This window comes from Anastrepha obliqua, chromosome 1, assembly GCF_027943255.1.
Source record: "Anastrepha obliqua isolate idAnaObli1 chromosome 1, idAnaObli1_1.0, whole genome shotgun sequence".
Taxonomy (NCBI): Eukaryota; Metazoa; Arthropoda; class Insecta; order Diptera; family Tephritidae; genus Anastrepha; species Anastrepha obliqua.
In genome coordinates this window covers 183,505,019-183,526,197 of record NC_072892.1, presented here as the reverse complement: position 1 = coordinate 183,526,197, position 21,179 = coordinate 183,505,019, and the positions used below count along the sequence as shown (strand labels likewise).

At 38.8% G+C, this 21,179-nt stretch overlaps 1 protein-coding gene across 1 annotated transcript in view; it reads left to right on the top strand.

The window, feature by feature from the left end:
- Positions 1–13,032: 13,032 nt before the first annotated feature.
- LOC129238916 (headcase protein-like) overlaps positions 13,033–21,179 on the top strand; it is a 139,872-nt gene continuing 131,725 nt past the window's right edge. Inside the window, exon 1 of the mRNA XM_054874152.1 lies at positions 13,033–16,577. Within this exon, the coding sequence (XP_054730127.1) occupies positions 14,737–16,577 (1,841 nt within the window). The 5' untranslated portion in view covers positions 13,033–14,736. The remainder of the gene's footprint in view (positions 16,578–21,179) is intronic.

Below are 21,179 nucleotides of genomic sequence, written 5' to 3'. Positions count from 1 at the left end.
GCCTTGCCCCGTCCATCGCATCATCGCATCTCTTGAACGGCAGTGATATCAGTCTCTGTTCTTACGAGGACATCAACCAGCCGGGAGAGGCACCTTCCCCATTAAGGAACCGGATGTTCCAGGTGCATGCCTTCAACTCGTAGTATCTAATTTGTTCGCAGTAGTCGTCATCAGTGTAGGCAATTCTCATCCGAGGCTTTGTTCGAATTATCATTGGGGGGGGATTTTGGCTGGGGGATCTAGAGCCCAGCGCACAACCAGCTATCCTGGGTTGATTCGCCTTCTCACATTAGCTAGATCTCGAACGGGTGCTCGAAAGCTACCCAGAGGAACCTGAATTGAGCCCGGAACTTGTGAGCTGCTTGGACCATATGTATAAGAATCATCCTGGCCACACCCAACTGAATGGCAATCAGTGACTTTCCCCAGTTGCGTGGACTTATACAGATGGAGCCATCCTCCAATCATTTTAGACTTTACCTCTTCCAAGATCAAATCGTGCTAGAGCTTAAGCCTAGATTGTAAGCTTAAGATTACAATTAAGGTAAATATTTCGATGTAGCTTTTGGACGGATGAAGTCCATTTTCATTTAATTGGAAGTGTAAATAAGCAAAATTGATGGCATTCACTTCACAGCCCCAAAGTAATGGTTTGGTGTGCATTGTCAAGCAGTGGAATAATTGGACCAACTTTTTTTGAAAATCGTAGAGGAAAACCAATTTCTATGGATGCTGCGCATTCTAGTGATTATTTTCGGCCAATAATTAGGGAACATCATTCCTTCAGTGTACATAAATGGTTTAATTACGATGGAGCCACGCCGCATACGCCCAGAGAGGCGATGGTGTGACTGCGTGATTTCTTCCCAAACAAACTGATAAACAAATCCTGGCCACCCAAGTCGCCCGATCTTACCCCAATGGATTTTTCTGTGGTGATACTTCAAAAGGAAAGTATGGGAAAAAGACCGAGTAACCATCTCAGCACTAAACGGGGTTAATGACATCCGACATCTCTTCTCCAGCAAATGGCACGGAATTCGAAGACTAGATCCCAAGAATGTATCCAACGTAACGGACAAGATTTAGAGAAAATAAATTAAGAGAAAAAATTCGCACTTGTCTTCCTAATAATTTAATTAGGTGAAATAAACTTTTTTCATTAGGAATCCCTTTTTAATTTAGCGTTTAATTTCTAATTCTGCCACCGGACACTCTGTACAAGAATAAACATTGAAAATAATGAGACGAAGTATTAGACCGCCTATTTGTTATATACCGAGTGCAAACATACAACACCACCTAAAAAAGTGCTTATAGCGTTGTACACATAACAGAAGTGAAACTTTCAAGGCAGACAAAGAAAGAGGGAGAGACCCGAGAGAGAAAGAGAGAGAGAGAGAAAGCGAGAAAGGTTATGTATCTAAATAAATTCACAACATTTGGAGAGACTACAAATAGACAAAATTCACAAAAAACGGAGAAGGGTCGACCGGTATAGGTAAACGCCGGGCACAAACCGTGGCAACAACGCGCACTACTCCGAGCGTTTATCACCCGCACACCCGCCCCAAGGCAATCCAATAAATCCGACGCCGGAATGGATAGCACTTTATAGTACGCACAAGCACTAGCCAGGAAACGGAAATAAGCGCCAAAAAGTAGGCACCAAAAAAAGACGCCAAAAAATTGGGACCAAAAAACGCCCCAAACAGTAGGCACCAAGGAAATATAACGCCAAAAAGCAGGCACCAAAAATATATTTCCTACAAGTTTGCACCAATAAACAAGCGCCAAAAAGTAGGCAGTGTTATTTCTCAGTAGAAATTAGCAACAAGGAAAAACTCAGGAAAAATAGCTTAAAGTGTATCTCTCTCTTTTTCCTCTACGTTATATCTTTTTTCTCTCTCGCGGAACGAAAATGCCCAAAACGTTGCATGGCCTTGAAATTTTACTCTCCATCCTCACTCGTCCATCGACGCCTAAGAAGTTTCCTTTCAAAAAGGATTAGAGTGACAAGAAGAGGAGGTGAGACTAACAAAAGGCAGAATTGCACTTATGGCTCAACGAGACTACAATAAGAGTTCATAGCTATTGGATTAACGCTCCGCCCACAACTTCCCTCCAGTTTAACAAATTAGCAACGATCAGTTGTGCTTTCGAGTGAAGGTATGAGCATCCTTATACTGGGACTATTGCTGTCCATAATTATCCAAAAATCTTGCGCCAAAACTGGAGCTTGTAATTACTGATTAGTGGCAAAGCTCCCAATGTGGAATTTGTTAAATTATAAATGCCAGTACTGCATACAAATAAATGCAGCTAATGCGCGCTTCCCGTGCCGATTGCTTCCATTTTACCATCACAGCCAAGCATGCGCCCTTCATACCTACAGATTATTCCACTTTATTATTAGTGGGTCAGTGCAGACAATAGTCTTTTCATAACAATAATATTTACGAGCACTCGTACTCGTAGTTAGGTACATGGCATACAACGACGCTAGCCCATATGCGATTACAGCTGTCCTCCAGCTGTGATTCAATTCGAGTCCCACCCTCCCTGTCCGACGCTATCAAGGCTGTCTCAGTGCTTGTGACATGCCACATTTTCAATGTGCTCGAATACGGTAATATGCAATACTAGTTTTGAACCACTTTTGCCGCCGCTGCTGTCCTCGATGAGATCGCGTGCTCACAACAGTGGCAGTGGCGCTGGCAGTAGCCGTAATGTTGTTGCTGCAGCTTAAATGCATTTCTTCCAAACCGCATTTAGTCCTTCCTTAACCTCGTTGTGCCCCAAGCGTTCGTAATGGCTTCAATATTACTACATAAAGACTTGTACTTGCTGTTACGTGCATACATCTGTACATACACACACACATATGTGTATGTATTTAGTTGCAAGTACAAATGAATGCATAAGTCGACTGGCTTTCAGCAAATTTTACACTTTACATTGAGCCGCACAAAGTCATGTCTGACCCGATGTGTCCTAACAGGCCGAGCGGCCGAGTCGCACACAGTGTTTGTACAGACTTACATACGTATGCATGTATATATAGGTATATATATGTATATGTATAGGTATTTAGTTGTGCATATAAATGGACGCAATTTCCATTGTACGTTCACTTCGCTCTGCACAGTGGGACCAATTAGTTTACTACTATTATTGGAACGAGGTGAATTTTGAGTAGAGATAGGCGCGTGTGCCATTTTGCTCACACCCACGAACACTCAAGATAACGATTTCAAAAGTTAAACATATACTCTGCTTTATTGTTCTCCTACCTGTTTCACGCACTCTTTCCAGGACACTCTTTTTAGCCATCGAAATTTTATTTATTTAAATTTTACTTCACATAATTGAAGTTTTAGCACGCAATATTGTTAAGAATTCCTAAAATTATAAATAAGGTTTTTCACAAAGAGTACGCGCCATTAAATTTGCAAAGTCGTCGCTTTGGTTACCGGTGTTTGGGGGGACTTTTCTGGAAGAGACTTTCTCTGTGAATGTCCGGGTTTGGTAGCCAGACGATTAAGGTCACTGGTTGCTCCTTTCTTCAACAGCCTGGGCAGTGCTCCAACATAAATCCCATTATTCTTCTCCATTACATCAACAGTTCTGGCTGGCTGCAGATATCTGCCTCTTGGAAGTCTCATAATGGTACCAAAATGGCGCTTTAGTGCTACTTGTGCTACCTGCTCGAGATAGGAAATTAAATAAAACAGACCGTTAAAGTGATGTGTTTTATTTTCATATACATAAATATATTTGATGACAATTTGTTTGGAACATAATTTCGAGAAAATGCCCGGCGCAGTTTCGATGTAGAGGGCACATTCCAGATAACCACTTTTGGAAGACAGCCATTGATAGTGGGCGCAGCTCCTTGTACGTCCTCGAAAGAAATGGGACCGGCTATACCCACAGACCAAAATCCCTACCAAACTTTCATTGCTCCTAATAGGTATTTTTTTCTGGCTTAATCAGAAGGCAGCCGCAACACTAAGGATAATCACCTTTCAGAGCTCAGCGTAAATTTCATCAGCTGAATTTTTGAGGTTATCGCTTTTTTCCAGCTAAGTGCCGTCAATAAATTTCTAAACAGATCTATTCGCCTCAGTGCTTTTGTTGTTTTTTGTACCATAAAACGTATTTACCACAAATGTACATTCATAAGCAGTAAGACGTGATGTAGAGAAAAATCTAACTCATGCACGTTTACCAAGATTTCCGTTACGAACGATCTGTGACTCAGAACAGCAGGAAAAAGCGTGCCACACGGAACATGTCGTGTTTTATGCACCTCTAATTTCGACCTGGAACGTGGTCGAATATGCCTGGTCATTTCCTTGGTCACCCTACGAAATTAGAAAGCATTTTATAAGTTAAGCAACTTTCGTAGATATTTTCTATAATCTCTGTAGTAGGTTACTAAGTTCTATTAATAGTTACTACATAACCTGCACGGGAAAGTCTGAGGTGTTTGTGGAACAGAAGTGTCCTTTACCTCAATAAAGCCCTGACGAGTCGCGAAATAATGTCAACTGCAACACTACAGCTCTTAATTTTGATTCGGAAGCCCCGAGCTGAGTTCTACCCCTGTTTGTACCATTGTAAGACCGAGCATCCAGAATGCTGCTTTTCAAAAAAGACGCAACAAATTTCGTAAGAAGAACCCAAGCTAAGAAGTTGACCCTAGCAGGTTTACCATAGGGAATATTCGACGCTAGCACACCGCTCATTTGTCTTTGCTTCCCGGGTTATTTGGATCGATCTATGGGGGACATTTTGCAGATGCTCCCTACTAAGAAAAGGCTATATCTAACTACAGTAGGTTCTGTTTTTATGCGGTAGATACGTTCCGCAAGAAACAGCATAAAAAAAAACAGCATAAAAAAAGCTACTAGTTCTATAGTAAAACTATAGATACGTTTCAAATGCTAAAACCGCATAAATCTGAAATAATGTAATAAAATCGCATAAAAAAGGGCACTAGTCCCATATTATAACTATAGATACGTTCCATAGGCCGAATGAATCTGTGATGAGTTTTTGCTTAGCTGGTTTAGAATCTTGTTTATATGTACAATTCCCGATAGGTCGACATGCATTTTGTAATTTAAAAAAAAACCGCACTATTTCAAAACCGCATAAAAAAAAGCCGCATAAAAACAGAACCTACTGTACTTAATATTTGAAATTGTATGTATTTACAGTCTCCATTTGGGGAATACCATTTAGTTTAGGGTGATGTACTATATATGTACCGAAAGTTTGAATTGTCGAGTTTGTGAAGGAATTGGATTTTGAGTTAGAAATATTTGATTTAAAGAAATGTTCCTAGCCTTCACCGCTGTCAAAACAGCGGCATTCTTACTTCTTTTATTATTCTGCAACGTATTATTTTTGCTCGCATTTTATTTCCTTGTTTATTTTCACAACTCTGAAGTTGCCCGGCTCACACGAACGTCATCGCCAACTTCCACTCAACCATCAACAACAGCTCCCCAATCACTGCCGTCCCTATTGCTGGAGCTGCTTGGTCTGCCGCCGTTGATGATGATTGCTGGCTGCTTTGTTTTGTTTGCTTGGCTGGTTCTAAAGCACACTGGCGTCGCCATTCCAGAGGCCTCTTCGGCATAGTGTAAATAGAATCCAACAAAAGGATCGGCCTGGAGGGTCGAGGTGGGTTAAATAAGAACACTAAAGCCATAACGAGCGACTGAATGGTAGAGGCAGTGGTAGAATATGCCATCCACTCCCATCTCCCTCCGCTCAGTTCAGCTCTCCACATACATACACTCACTTTGCTATGATCCTCAAGCGTTGGAGTCGAATTGCCAGCCACAATGATGGTTTTTCGTACTTATGTACATACATATGTATACACAAGTATGCAAGTTTGTAGTATGTATGTGTGTGTGTATGATATAATGGTATTGTACATATATGTATACATATGTATATAATTGACAACGAAAAGACACAGTTCTGAACTATGCCGAGTCGAAATGGAGAGTTCGTCCGTGGCACTGAAGTAGCTGCAGTGGGCTGAGAAGTGAGTTCATATACACATACAAACACACACACGCAATGGAGCAAGCGCTCAAGAGTTGGATAATGAAAAAAAAAATAATACAAATATATGTGCACACATACATATATACCATACATAAGTATTTAGTTATCCCAATGCCAATGCCATTATCAAGGCACGACTACGTCGTTGTTATTTCTCCATTGTTGTAGTTGTTATGCTTGTTGTTCTTGTTGGTTGGTTCTTTAGGAGGGCAGAATGGGCTCCATGGCTTTGGCGGATTTTAAAAAGTAGAAACATTCAGTGCGCCAACTTCCCTTGTTCTCAAGACTATTCAGTGCTACTGTCGTTGCCAATCCGATGCTCTGCTACCCCCACTGTGGCATGGATGATGGCAAAGTGGGTCTCGTGCCTGAGTTTGTTGAAATCCAAAAGCAGCAGAGACTGAAAATTGTTAGGTTTTGCTGTTTATGCTTGGATGCATGGACGACAAGAAATATATGTATATATGTATGAATGTGTTCATCTACTGATTCCCACACCTATTAGTTCTTATAAACATTGTGTGTATGTATGTATGTAGGTGCATAAGTATGTGTACGCATATATTTGACTCTTGTGTACGCCTGAATTGGAATGATTTTTAATACCTTAATGCCTTTTACTGTGTCTAGTCGCCTTTACTATGTACAAATGTATATGCGCGCATAGAAGTATGCACCTACACATTTACAACAGATTTTTATATATGTATATGTATGAATGTTCTTAACTAATACTTGTGTAATTCATGTTCGAAATGATATAAAATGGATCCCGCTTCTGGAAGAAGCTCTCTGGGCAGAAGTACAGATTGTCTATAGCTTATCGCCCGATAACTCTCCTTTATCCAGTAGTAAAGGCTCTGGAAGCCCTCCGATTCCCACTCTACACGAAACATTGACGCACATCAACATGGTTTCCCCAGAGTGCACAGTACCACACAAACACTCAGGCAAACCGTGGGCTCACCCAAAATCGCCTCTACGAGAGGACTGTTCTAGTAGTAGCGGATCTGAAGAAGGCTTTTGACGTGGTCAGCAACTCCACGCTACTAGATGACATTCTACAGTTGTTGTTGTTGTTGTAGCAGTATCTTCGCCCTGTCAGTGTAGAGTAATTACCGGTCGTCTTCGTCTAGCTCATCTAACGGTAGGTCCAGGAAACTAGCTGTTTCGACGGGTTGGGTCCAGAGGGAGAGAGGTGTTAGATGGGGTATGTGAAAAGGTGGTTAGTGTCGTGCGCGGTGCCTTCACATGCCGGACATATGTTGAGTATGTCGGGGTCGATTCTGGATAAGTAGGAGTTTAACCTGCTACAGTATCCAGAACGTAATTGTGCCAAGGTTACGCGGGACTCTTGGGGAAGCTGGAGCTCTTCGTCTGCAATAGGTGGTAGTTGGACTCCGATAACGGCATTCGGGGGTCGGGAGCTTAGGAAGGTGGTAAGGGTCTCCCGATGAATGTCGTTTATGGCCTGCCTGTATACTGTCTGATCTTGGAGTGGTCTGTCTGTTTTGTCCTGGATCGCTTCCACGTAGTTGAGGAAGTGTCTCCTGATGTGCCTGGGTGGTGGCTCAGGCTCAAGCAGGTGTCTGCATGGGTGAGGCCTACGGTGACACCCTAGCAAAAACCGCTTGCCGAGCATTTTGTTATGCTCCTTTACAGGAAGCATGTGAGCCTCGTCATGCAAGTGTTGAATTAGGGACATCAGGAGACATCCTGCCGCGGTCTGGAGCTTCGTCCACTGCGTATCACTGGTTCCAGGCGACCAGACAGGCGCAGCATAGTTAAGAACCAGTCGGCCTATTCTTTGAAGGTCGACAGCAACATTTCTTTGTCTTTGCCCCAAGTGCTGCCGGCGAGCGACTTGAGGGCCTTGTTGCGATTCTGTACTCTCGTTGCAATAGCGGTTGTGTGCGCGGAGAAGGAGAGCAAGCTTTCAAAGGTGACTCCCAATATTCTGGGGTTATTTACCATCGGTATTGGGGTATGATCGACGTGCACTTGAAGTTGCAGCTAGACCTCCTTTGTCCAGGTGGTAAAAGGGTCGCCGTGGATTTAGTGGGAGAAAGTTTTAAGTTTCTCGCAGTGAAGAAGCGAGAAAGGCGGGCGAGGTAGTCGTTTACTTTGGTGCATAGGCCATCAATGTCATTGCCCGACGCCATTATCGTGCAGTCGTCGGGAGTTTCGAAATGTAGAAATTAGAAAGCAAGGGTGAAAGTACACCACCCTGCGGTACTCCTTGCTTTATTTTTCTCTGTTTTGAAGTTTGGTCTCGAAATATCACCGACGAGTGACGACCACTCAGGTAGTTCGCGGTCCACCTCTTCAGCCCTGGCGGGAGTGTCGACTGTAAAATGTCATGTAGTAGCGTGGCGTGGCTGACTGTATCGAAAGCCTTTTGCAGGTCCAACGCTACTAGGACAGTCCTCTCGCAGGGGCGGTTTGGTTTAGTCCACGGTTTACCTGAATGTTTATGACGGTGAGTGCCGTGGTGGTGCTGTGCACTCTTCGGAAACCATGCTGGTGTGAGGCTGGAGTCAGGTGTTCTGTGAGGAGTGGGTGTAGAAGGGCTTCAAGCGTCTTCACTTTTACAGTCGACTCTCCCGCCGGGACTGAAGAGGTAATCCGCAACCTATATGAGTGGTTGGCATTTGTCAGTCATATTCCGAGATCAACACAGAAGAGAATAAAGCAAGGTGTACCGTAAGATGGTGTCCGTTCTCATTTGATTTTCAACTTCTACATCTCGAAGCTTCCCCAACAACCAGAGGAAGTCTCACTGGTCTCTTATGCTGAAGATTGTTCGATATTGGCGTTGGGCAGTCTTTCTCGCTTTTTTACTGCGAGGAATCTCCAACTTTCTCCCGCTTATCTGTAAATAGAAAATACAAGCTTTATAAGATAGATCTATTTGAAGGATTCTCAGGTGAAAATAAGAATAAAAAACACTTACAAATGTGTCCCTGTTTGCTTTATTAATTGCACTGTCCAAATGTTCAAGTTTCCTCCAAAGTACTTATTGCGCAAAAGCTGGGAGGCTCACAGATGTCTTTTTCTCATTGAATATTTTTCAAAACGGCGGTTTACTCTGAAAATGTTTGCAACCCACAAAAAATGTTTCCTTATAAGAACTTGCAATTGAGAAAAACAGCTGATCGCAAAGTAAAAATAAACACGAATTAAAAATTTGTGAATTGCAATTGCTAATCGAGTTTTCTTCTTCAGCGATGATGAAATGGGACAAATTTTTGTGGCCAAAATAAAATCATGTGATTCCGAAGCTCGTTATTTTGCATTTTATTAGCTTTATTTTTTTTTTAGGTAATACGAGGTAGCTCAAGTGAAAATTTGTTTAATTTTTGTGATTTTTCCTGGCAAAAATTTAATCAGCTGTTCGTAAAACTTGCAAATTGTTACTGGTTTTGCTTCATGCACTTTGTTTTGATATTATAAATTAAATAAATAATATTAAACTAAATAAATAAATAAAATTTTCTCTTTCAGGGAGAATTCTCGGAAATTAAGTTACTGGATAATTTTTACATGAACAGACCTATAGTTAAATACAAAACTCAATTGCAAATAAGTTTATTTAGTTTAATTGGAAAAAATTATATTCGTTTTTAACTATCTGCATATGCAAATTTGTTTGGTGCTGGTGCGTTTTATATAAAACGAAATTTGTCTCAATACTACAGGTATTCTCTGCTTACATACAGCTGTTGACAGCTAATTAGAAACGATACTCATTTCAAAATAAATTTTCCATTTTCCTTTTAAACACGTATTTTCATAACTTTTTGCCAATTTTATTTAAACATATGATAAACTTAAAAACTAGTGGAAAACAATTTAATCCCAATTCTTTATTAAATATATATATATTTTTTAAAGCATGTGAAATGCATGATTTGGATAGGGCAACTAATTAGAAACAGTAATGTATTATCAGATCAACATAAAGATTATGTTTGTATTTGGTTCCATAACCCTTTTGCTTCAACACTGCCTCACATCGATTGCGCATTGATGTAATGAGATTCTGACAGCGCGCCACAGGTATTGCTTGCCATGCCGTTTTTACTTCGGCAAAAAGGACATCCATATTTGGGATATTTTTGGCACTCACGGCTTTTTTAACGTCACCCCAGAGATGCTCTATTGGGTTTAAGTCCGGACTGGATGATGGCCATTCCAAAACATTGATGGAATTTTCGTCGAAAAACTGTTTCGTCAACTTTGCCGGGTGCTTTGGATCATTATCCTGTTGAAACTTCCATATAACAGGCAAATTCTCCTCAGCCCACGGCAACATTACATTTTTTAGTATATCGACGTATTTCTCCTTATTTAAAATTCGATAAATTCTATGGATTGGGCCCACACCATTTCACCAGAAACATCCCCATACCATGATTGATCCTCCACAATGCTTCACTAGCCATGAAACGTAGCGAGGATTGAATTCTTGGATGATTGGCCGTCGAACATACCTTCTACCATCTGGGCCTATGCGATTTATCTTGGTTCCATCGCTCCAAACGATATATTTCCATTGATTTGGAGTCCATTACCAATGGGATCTCGCAAAGACTACTCGCCGTCTCCTTTGTATCTTGGTTAGAATGGGCTTCTTGCGTGCTGCTCTTCCATGCAGTCCAGATTCGACCAGACGCCGAGCAATTGTCCTCTTGGATATTTCGAAATTATATTGATCCTGAATTCCCCGTTGGATGTCAGTGGAAGTCTTTTTTGGGTCTCTTTTGGAGATGATTGCTATCTTGCGGTCAATTTCTGCTGAAGTTTTCCGGAGCCATTGTCAACAGTCTTAAAAAGTTGGATATGCTTTAAGGCGTTAAAAACCATTTTTTTTGGGCATTTGACTTGCTTAAAAATTTCACTGTACGACTTTCCCATGCACTGCGTTGGATAATATTAACGGTACTTCAATTTCACAACTACAAAACTAGGCGCATTGGGTAGCAAATAGAGTAACAAAAGCAATGCAAATGATTTGAAAAAGTAACGGTAAATTTAAACAGTTTAATATTATGCTCATCAAGCGTTTATCAAAAGGGAGCGTTTCTAATTAGTTGACAACAGCTGTATATACACGTACATATAATATACATATGTACATTTATATAATTTTCATGTACGTATGTATGCACGTATGTATGTATATACACAAATGCATTGTGCAAAGAAATATGCTGCTTTCGTCCATTCTGCTTGTTCATCGATCAGACTTTTTATTTTGCTCAGGGCATTCTTAATTCTCTTTGCTTGACTGTTCTAGATATTTTTACATTATCGTCCCATTTTTTATATGCTTATATGCATGCATCTTTATGTATGCATGTATGTACGTATGTATGTATGTATGTATATGCATTGATGCCCTTGAAGCTAAGTTCTCTTATTTCTACTTCAGCTGCACTCCTTAATTCATACTACCGGGTACAACTCCGGCAAAAATTAAGGTTTACTATGATATACAAATTTATAGTGAATGATGTGACACTGAAAGGTGCAAATAAGGAACTACTTTATGTAATAGTAAATGTACAATTCATTTTATTCCTACAACCAAAAAAGTGTTGATGTAAACATTTGTACATACATACATACATTCATACATACATACATATGTACATATATGCAGTACATTTCGATTATATTGGAACGATCGCGAATTTGCTGGCCCTTTACCCGCAGTTGCTTAGTCAATTTGACTTTATCAGCGAATTCTAACTACTTTCTATGAAAACATTTCACCCGGTTTGTGGGTAAATTTTTAAGCTAATGTTTGCGAAATTCTTTCTTGCGCTGAAATAAACCGTTTATACATACATACATACTACATATGTACGTGGTATTTATTTACGTGAGATGGTGGCACCAGCAACTGCATTGAAAGGGAAAATTATAGTTGTCGGTTGCACTTCGCCAGAATGCAAAACATTTTAATGGAGACACATAGAAATGGTTCCTAGGCCGCAGGACCAACATCAATTTGCAGAGATTCAGCCGCATGGAAAAAAGGTTGCCTGCGCAATCATGAAATACTTGGTAAAAGAAACTGTGACACCTAAACTAAATGCATCATTGAAACTTATTTTAATAAATACGAAATTAATTACCCAAATCCAAGTATTTTATTCCAATTTTTGCTCAAAACGCGTAATATAACATGTACATACATACATATTTTTTAAATTTACTGCACAGAATTTTGCATCACGCCAACTTTGAGCAGCTTTGAGTACGTCGCTGCTGCTGCAAATAAAAGCGAAAAATGCAGCCGACGTCAGTATTAATGTCAACTGCTGCGCTTTAGCTGTTCTTTCGCTGCAACGAGTCCGTGCCGTCATGGCAATCAAGGCAAGTGAATACGAAGGAAGAGTATAAACAAAAAATGCAGCCTGCAAAACTTAGCAAGCAAAACAAAATAATCATATAGACATTTGTAAATACATACATACATACATATTTTCTGCACAATTCGGCAGTCGTTGTTGTTGGATGGTTCGTCAGCACCGTACCGAATCGGAGTGAGTCTGATTGGAATCATTTGCCGTGGAGTATACATTCATACATATGAATACTTTTATATATTCTATGTTCGCTGCGTTAGCCTATGGTTGTGACGTAGTATACTATTTATGTATTAAAACAATTTCGTCGACTTCATCACAGCTTCGGTAGACATACATATAAACACATATACTCGTTGTGCCGGCAAGCCAAATTTTTTTTGCTGTTACATTTTTGCCGGTTACGCTTTGTGCATTAGTTTGTAAACGATAAACGAACAGAGTATTGGTTGTCTCGCTTGCACCGCACTCAAATTGGTGTGACATACATGGTTGATACGTACGTGTTGGTTGTCGAAGTTCGATGCAACACAACGACGAACGAAAGCAATCGTCGTTATTGTGATTATAATCGTTCGACGACTCAGTGCTGCTTGCGGTTGTGTTGTCATGCGCCTAGCCGTTTTCTGTTGTTGCCTTCCGATTGGTATTTGCAAGCTTGTTTGCTGTTGCTCCAAGCTCCAATAGTCCTGCTATATTTTCGCGCGCACACCAATACCAGAGATCTTTTCTCTGCCAATACGATAATGAATGTTTAGTATGTTCTCTGCTACTGCACTTGAAGCAGCGTCGCGTAAAGCAATAGCGTTGGTTCGTAGTTCGCTGTTGGCTGTTGCGTACGAACTTGTTGCTGGCGTGATTTGAACAGACCGCCTTGTCGTGGACGAAAGAAGCTCACGCCGACAAAGTTGCCAACAAATGGAAATAGTTTAAATTTCGCTTTCCGCTGAACAAGTTGACTTATTTGACAAGTTGTGTTATGAATTCGAGTGAATTTGAGTGACTTGTGTTGTTCATTCTGTGTGTCAGCAGAGTTGTAGCTGGAAAAACAAAAAATTAAAACTGCCAAGTGTAAATGAAATAAACAGTGAGTAAAGTGAATATAAATTCGCGAAATATTAAGAAAATTAACATTTAAAAGGAGCGAAAAAATAATCAACGAATTAAAACGACTTTTGGCGATAGGAAAATTATAGTGGCTTCGTGTGATGAAGAGCCGGCAAACCAAAAATTTGTGTAAGTTTTGTGCTGCATGAAAACGCAAGTAATGCACAAAAAACAGAACGATACACGTTCGTTGTGATGTGCTTCGGTGTTGGCATTTGAATTTTATAATTTTGGAGATACGACTTTGAATATCTTTGCTTATTTCGGAATATTTCCCGTTTGAATTGCGCAGAACTACAACGGCAACAAGCATTATGATTGCAAGCGCGAACAAGCGAAAGTGAATTTGAAGAAGTGTCAAACATCGAAATTTGCTTTCACGGTTGGATTTTTCAATCGTCTAAATATTATAATTCTGATGGGTATGCTTTCTTGCATCAGTAGAACTTCGGGATAAGGAATTATTTCATCACGTTTGGGAATTGCTGCAGTTTAAACTCAAATTCAAATAAAAAACTAATCTAAATAATTGAATAAAACTCAGGAATCTATTTGAATATAATTAAAGCACTTTATGAAACTCATTAAAGACTAATTTAAAGATATACACATTATATAAAAAAAAATCCACAAAACGTGATTTTGTCATCAAAAACAGCTAAAACTATAGGTATAACAAAGCCAATATTTATACGTAAAAAACGCATACATTTAAGTGTGTAATGAATAATAGACATTTTTGGTGCGCGAGTAATTATATAAACATACAATTTTTGATAAGAAACACGTAAGAAACTAAATATCAGAAAAATATATGCAACTAGGCTTAGTATTTCTACAGATTTTTGGAACATTGAGCAATAGAAAAACGTTTTTACAATCAAAACGAACCAATCGCTTTACCTACATTTTAATTGTACGTGTAATATTACACTCGAGCTTGTCGCCTAAAAACTTAAAATGTAATTAGAGTGAACGAAACAATTTTCACAACTTTAAAGAGCTGTGAAAATTTTGGATCCTTCTAAAAATGAAAGTATTTAACACCAAATAATAACATTCAGTATCAAAACAAAAGAAAGAAACTAATGAAAAAATTCTAACAATTTGACGCTCAAAAACTTATCAAAATCAAATTCTAAAAGCGTCGCCGCCAATCCAAATGCTACTTATGGCGCCACGAGGTGACAGCAATAGCGCCAACAGCAACTCCAGCATTTTAATTCAGCATCAAATTCAACAGCAACAACCTCAGCAAGTCCAGCAGCAGCCACACGCATTTCTGTACTCCTCATCGTTATTCAGCAGGGCCACTTTGCTTGAGCCCACTAACGGCACCACCGCGATCACTAACAGTAGCAACGATAGTCTTATCACCAACAGCAGCAACTTAAATAACAGTAACAACAACACCGTTATCATGCCGCCCATGCAAACGGGTAATCTGGCACATGCAACGCTGAATGGGGCTGCTTCTGGCGGTTCGACCTCGGTCACCCAGAATGGGCATCATCAACATCATGTCGGCAACATCAGCAACATCAGCAACATCAGCAACAATAACAACATTAATAATAATATAAATGGCAATAGTAATATTAATATTCAGGATCAATTCACCCGGTGTTGCTATCCCAATGGGGAATGCTTGAAATTGGATGCCTCCCTTATTGTGCTGGACGACCTCAGCGATGTTGTGCGCGTACTTTGCAATAATGAGAATTGCAACATGGGCCAATACATGCACCGTGAATGCTTCGATGCGTGGGAGCAATCCGTGTTGGCCACACTGAAGTCAATGGGGCGCGCACGTACGTGGTCCGATCGCCAGCGCAGTCAAAATTTGTGGACAAAGAAAGGATATGATTTGGTTTATAAGGCATGTGTGTGCAAATGTGGGCACGGTCACATCCGTAAGGATCTGGATTGGACGCCACCAGTGCAGATAGCAGGCGCTAAGTCTAGTGCAACGATAAATGGCGGGCAATATGGAAATGTAAATGGTGGGCTAGTAGCTGGCGGTGTGAACCAGCAGCGCCTGCTGGTGGTCAATGGCGCCAACGGCAATGGCATAGGCGGCAGCACCGCCGAGGAAGATGACAAAAAGAAAAAGAAGAAAAGAAATCGTAATAATAATGGGTCGAAACCAACTCTGGTGTCTGTAAATTCTAATAGCCATGCTGCAAATGGACAACCACAGCAAGGTCAAATGCCACAATCGCCTGTACAGGCCCAACAGACTTTGCAACAACAACCATCGGAAGTTGCTCAACAGCAGTCAGGAAATGCCTTGCTAAACGGACAGCAGAGTAGTGGAAGCAATATTAGCAATGGGATCAGCGCCATATGCACACCCAACAACACCAACAAAACCGCTGGCAACGCAATTATCGCGAATAATCCCAACAATACGCTAATTTGCAGCAGCAATAACAACAACCAGCTCAGCGCAATAACCAATTCGAGTGTTGGAGTTATAGGCTCCGGTCTGCACAACAGCAGCAACCAACAACAGCCACAGCAGGTACAGGGTCAACAGCAGCAACAACAACAGGGTGTTACCGCTTTGAATAATATTTTGGGCGTAGATTTGCGTGCTCGAGCTGGCAGTTTGTCGTCGAGCGGCGGTGGCAGCGGCTCCACATCGCCATCAGCCTCCCACTCGAGTGGCGACATTTCCATTTCGCCCATACATCACAATCCACAACAGCAACACCAACAACAACAACATCATATGCAATTGCAACAATACCAGCAGAGTTTGTTGCAACAGAATGGCTTATCGAAGAGTATCTTAAACGGAGCACTAAACGGCTGCGTCGATACCATTCAGCGCAATGCTGCGCTATTGGCAGCACAGCAGCAGCCCACGGGCACTCCGATTGTGGGTGGCATTGGCACCGCTAACGGATTAAATGGGTTAAAACAATTGAGTATTTATGATCAGCATTTGGTGCAGCAGCAAAAGAACAAGGAGGTGGAGCTCTATTCGGAGCGTGTACGGTGAGTGCATACAACAGGCTTTCCTTATTTTCCAAATACCTACGTTTAAATATATTTACTTAAAGTGAAGATCGAACTGAAAGTTACTTTAAAACGAGTAAATTATTAAAATCATTTTTAGTGTAATAACGCCGAGATAAATGAATAAAAAAAATTCTCTACATTGCCATTACCTTAATAAAATAAAATATGTGAATCTTTTTGAAGCAAGCTGATGTTGTTACATTGATTTAAGATTTTTTGTGGAAAATTCTTTGCGATTCATATTTTGAAAAAGGAGTTGGATTGTGATAACTTAAAGTAATCGTCTTCCCAAATAAATAAAACAAATTGAAATGATGCTTTCTCATTAACTATAGATTTTTAGTAATAAATTAGTTGCGGAAAAAACTCAAACTTTAAAATGTGTAAAAAAAAAAAATCCTTTAATATGTCCACTTTGCACTACTAACCATAAGTACAAATTTCTTTTAGACCACAAATGTACCGCTGAACATCTGCAATTAAAACTTGTTTCATAAGGTGTAGTGCTCACTACATAGAAGTTTTTTTATATTTATAAATACTCCATTGAATTACTAAATTAAATAGTTGTTGTATATTACAATCATAAATATAGAAAAATACAATCAATAATAATAAAATAATAGTCTGGCGCATAAGACATTGAAAGCTTAGGGTCAGGCTTCATCTCCAAAACCCATATGTTTTTTTAAATAAAGCTTTCTCATTCAAGAAATCAATCCAAGGTTAGCCGCTTATTCACATATATGTGTGTATACACACATCTACATGTGCATAATCTCAAGCCACTTATATAACCTCAATAAATATCACATTTTTTTCACTTATGTAGCTTTTTCCTCTTGCTGTATTTTTAAATAAAACAAACAGCTGAAAAAATATCACCCGCGATAAAAAAGTATTTTTGTTGCAAATTTCTTGCCTTGATTCCGATAATAAAAACGAGAACAATTCCGTGTTTGTATTTCGCTTTTTTGCAACACAATCCTCATTTTGTTCGCACGTGTTTGTAAATTAAGCTTCTTAATTCGTACTGAATCTCTACATTGAACTTCCTTTGCTGCTCTTTATCGATGAGTTGTAGGCTACTGTTAATGGTGTTATAGAGAATACCCCTGATGCTGTTGTCACAACATAAATATTCCCCAGTAATCAAATGTGGTTTACACAGTGCTTTTGCTTGGATATTTGTTTTTAATTGTGCCCGCAATGCAAATAATTGTTACGTTTGTCAAATCGGTGTGCGAAAACTCGCAAAAAATTGCAAGACGAAAAACAGCTGATTGGCATGTGGTTGTGTTTTTGTCATTTGAGCAACACTTTAAACTACTTCTTTAAATGAGTACTAGAGTAATTTCTCATTCAAATATTTCCTTATTAATGGACCAATTTGATGCTTTGAATGAATGGACGCGGCGAGGGTTTCATCAATTAATCAATTCCATCAATATTTTGACCAATTTTGACTATTTTTCTTTTTTCATATAACTCTCTCCATATAACGAATGTACGACTTATTTTTCTATATGGAGAAAATGCGCAACACCGTCAGGCAAAAAAAAAAAATTGAAGAAAATTAAGGGGATTTTTCAGCAACTTAAAATTTCAACTTTATTATATTAAAATTTATATAAATTATGAAACTTCCTGCGAGAATTTTTCCACAAATCCTAATTAAAAACCGTAAATTGGAATGAAAAGTTGGTGGAAACTGGTTTTTGAAATGTTGGTGCCACTAAAATATTATAATATATGTGGCAGGTTCCAGTGAAATTAGAAAAAAGTACTCGAAGCGTTTAAAGTACGTTAACATATGTTGCTTGCTCTAAAACGTTTCTTCTATTCACATGGATCCCCGTTTAAATTTACCTTTGTTCTGTACTCAAAATATATTCAGCGAAAGATAATAAAAAAAAAAATACTTTTAGCAAAATGAAACTCTTGAAGTGTTTCAAGATTTCAATCCTACGATTTGCAGAACCTGCACATAAATGTAAATCCCATTTGCCAACCGCAGCATTACGTTCAACTGTACAGCATATCCATGATAGAAAGATGCAGCATATCTCTCTGAGAGAATCTTTTATGTCGCTGTGTAATACAAAAAAGATCTGAGATTAACAGAAATCGTTTTACGGTTAACAGTTATTTTAGAGCCCTCTTTTATGTAATATGTCAATTCTACACCTTTTATGGAGAGATTACGCCACCGCATCGAAATTTGTCTAGAAACAAATTTTTTTGCGTTGTTTGTAAATAATTTTTCAATATTTCGGAAAAAAATTGTGTGTAGCTTGATAGTCGCGCCATATTTCAGACTTGGGTCGATTGCGAAGTGATATCGAGCACCAACTTGTCTACGAAGCCCTATAAATTTTTGCATTCAAATTAGTGGAACTGACTAAACAAATCCACCACAATTTTTTCTTTCTTTTTTTACTGTAGGCGATCTTTATACATTTGGCGCCGTCTAAGTTTATAATATAATTTTATATAACAACTGTTGACAGCAGCCTAAAGTATTCTAAATACCCAAAGTGGAATCAGCTGCTCTACTGCTACTACTTTGTTGGTGTGCCATGGTACACAGAATATTTGCTCACATTTGGTATGACGAGGGATATCTATGTACATACATATATGATTTTCGAAGAGGGGAAAAAAGTGCATTAAATTTAATAGGGACTGTTTGTGCTCCAATTTTTAACATACACCTCACTTACAAATTACTATAAATTTTCGGTTCGCTCCTACTTGGACACTTTATCCTTTTTTGAACTTACTTTCACTTCATTTATGTATATATTTTTTATTTTGATCTTATATACGCCAAAGTTTCAAGTTTGACTTGGTTTCATATTTCCATATTTTTTATTGCTGCCGTAGTTGTTTATTTTTTTTTTGTGATAATTTTTTAAAAGATAAGAAGTAAGAAGCGTGGCAGTGTGGCCAGTCAATCGGAATTTGTTTTTGTTGACAAAAGGTAGGGTGGGGTTTTGCAGCAGTTTTTATTTGAATTATTTTATCGCTTTTTGTTTCCTTTTGCTTGTATAATTTTTAATGAATCAATTTATTAAAGGAATAATTTATAAAATTACAAAATAAAAAATAATCAAAAACCGGAAAACAAAAAATGAAATGAGCAATGCTTCAATCTCTTTTCACCTTTGCCATGCGCATTTGTTTGAATGGATTCACTCACATGTAATTAAATTAAATTTATGATTAAAGCCTTTGTGCCAAATTGTTAAAGTGACACTTGTATGTTACTCAATGGGCTTAAATTCCCTTTTCGCATATAAAATATGTATGTATGTATGTGGATTATGTTAAATACATAAATAAATACTTACAGTACACATAAATCATGTGCGTCAGTTAATACATTCTAAAAAATTTTGTTTTTGTTTCCACAAAATACAAGCAAACAAACAAATAAATAAATAATGCCTCAATACTTGTAATCTTCTATTCCATTCATTGTTGTTATTGCTTGCTTCCTCTCTATTAGACACGTATTTAACTAAAGAAATAACAAATAATAGAAATGGCAGAATAATATTTTTCTGTCTTCTCTTTAAAATTTTGATGATGCCATAATACTTCACATTGCCAACAACAGTCCCCTCAACAACGGTGTCTTTAGCAGTAGCTTGCTGATTGCCATGGTTACAGTTTGTTGCTGTTAGTGTTGTTATCGGTTTCCCACCCACAACAGCCTTTGATGCTAAGCGCTCTCCAGCTGTAAAAGATCGTTTATGCTGTCGTTTTCTGTTCCAGCTGCAAACGATCTTCGCTAGAGCCACCCCACATACAGCCATACACACACAAGCAATTTTCGTTATTTCGCCTATTGAACAACATTCCCTTGAATAATATGGATGTGTAGTATTTTTCTTTGCTGCCTTTATATACTCGCTTTCTTTTTTATTTATTATGCTTTTGTGTATTTTTGGTTGCCTACTATTCAAGAAGTCGAGTGCAAAAAAAAACTACGGACAGAAATTAATTCCATTCTGATTTTATTTTATTATATTTTTTGCTTCGTGCTTCGGTGCGTCCGCCTGGTTTGATTATTGTTTTCAATGTTTTGGTGTTTCTTTTGTACGTTCATACTAGTAAAAAAAAAAACAACAGAAAAGAAGAAACGGGCCTAGAATTGCAAAACCTGATAAAAGTTTTGTTGTGCTTTGTTGTCCCATTCTGCGCTCTACAATTTCTAAGTATGTATGCGTGCGTTATTTCGACTTATTTCGCCAATGAATTCAAGGCCATTTGTTTTTCTTTTTACTATTTTAAGTATTTACAAATGTTTTCGGTTTCACTAATTTCGTTATTTCATTTTTAGAGACACTTTGTGTCTCTTTATGGAGATACTTGGACAAATGTTAAAGAAAGCTTTGGTGGGAAGCGGGAGGGGTTTTAGGGGTTTTCTATGCGAACGCTGAAAGTATGAAAAGGTAAGAGAAAAGTTGCCGATGTTCAATTTAAATTGAAAAGGTGCTGAACTCAAAAATCTTAAAATTAGGAAATATTTACTAAAACTCTGGGACCTTTTAAGATTCTTGAGTATTCTAA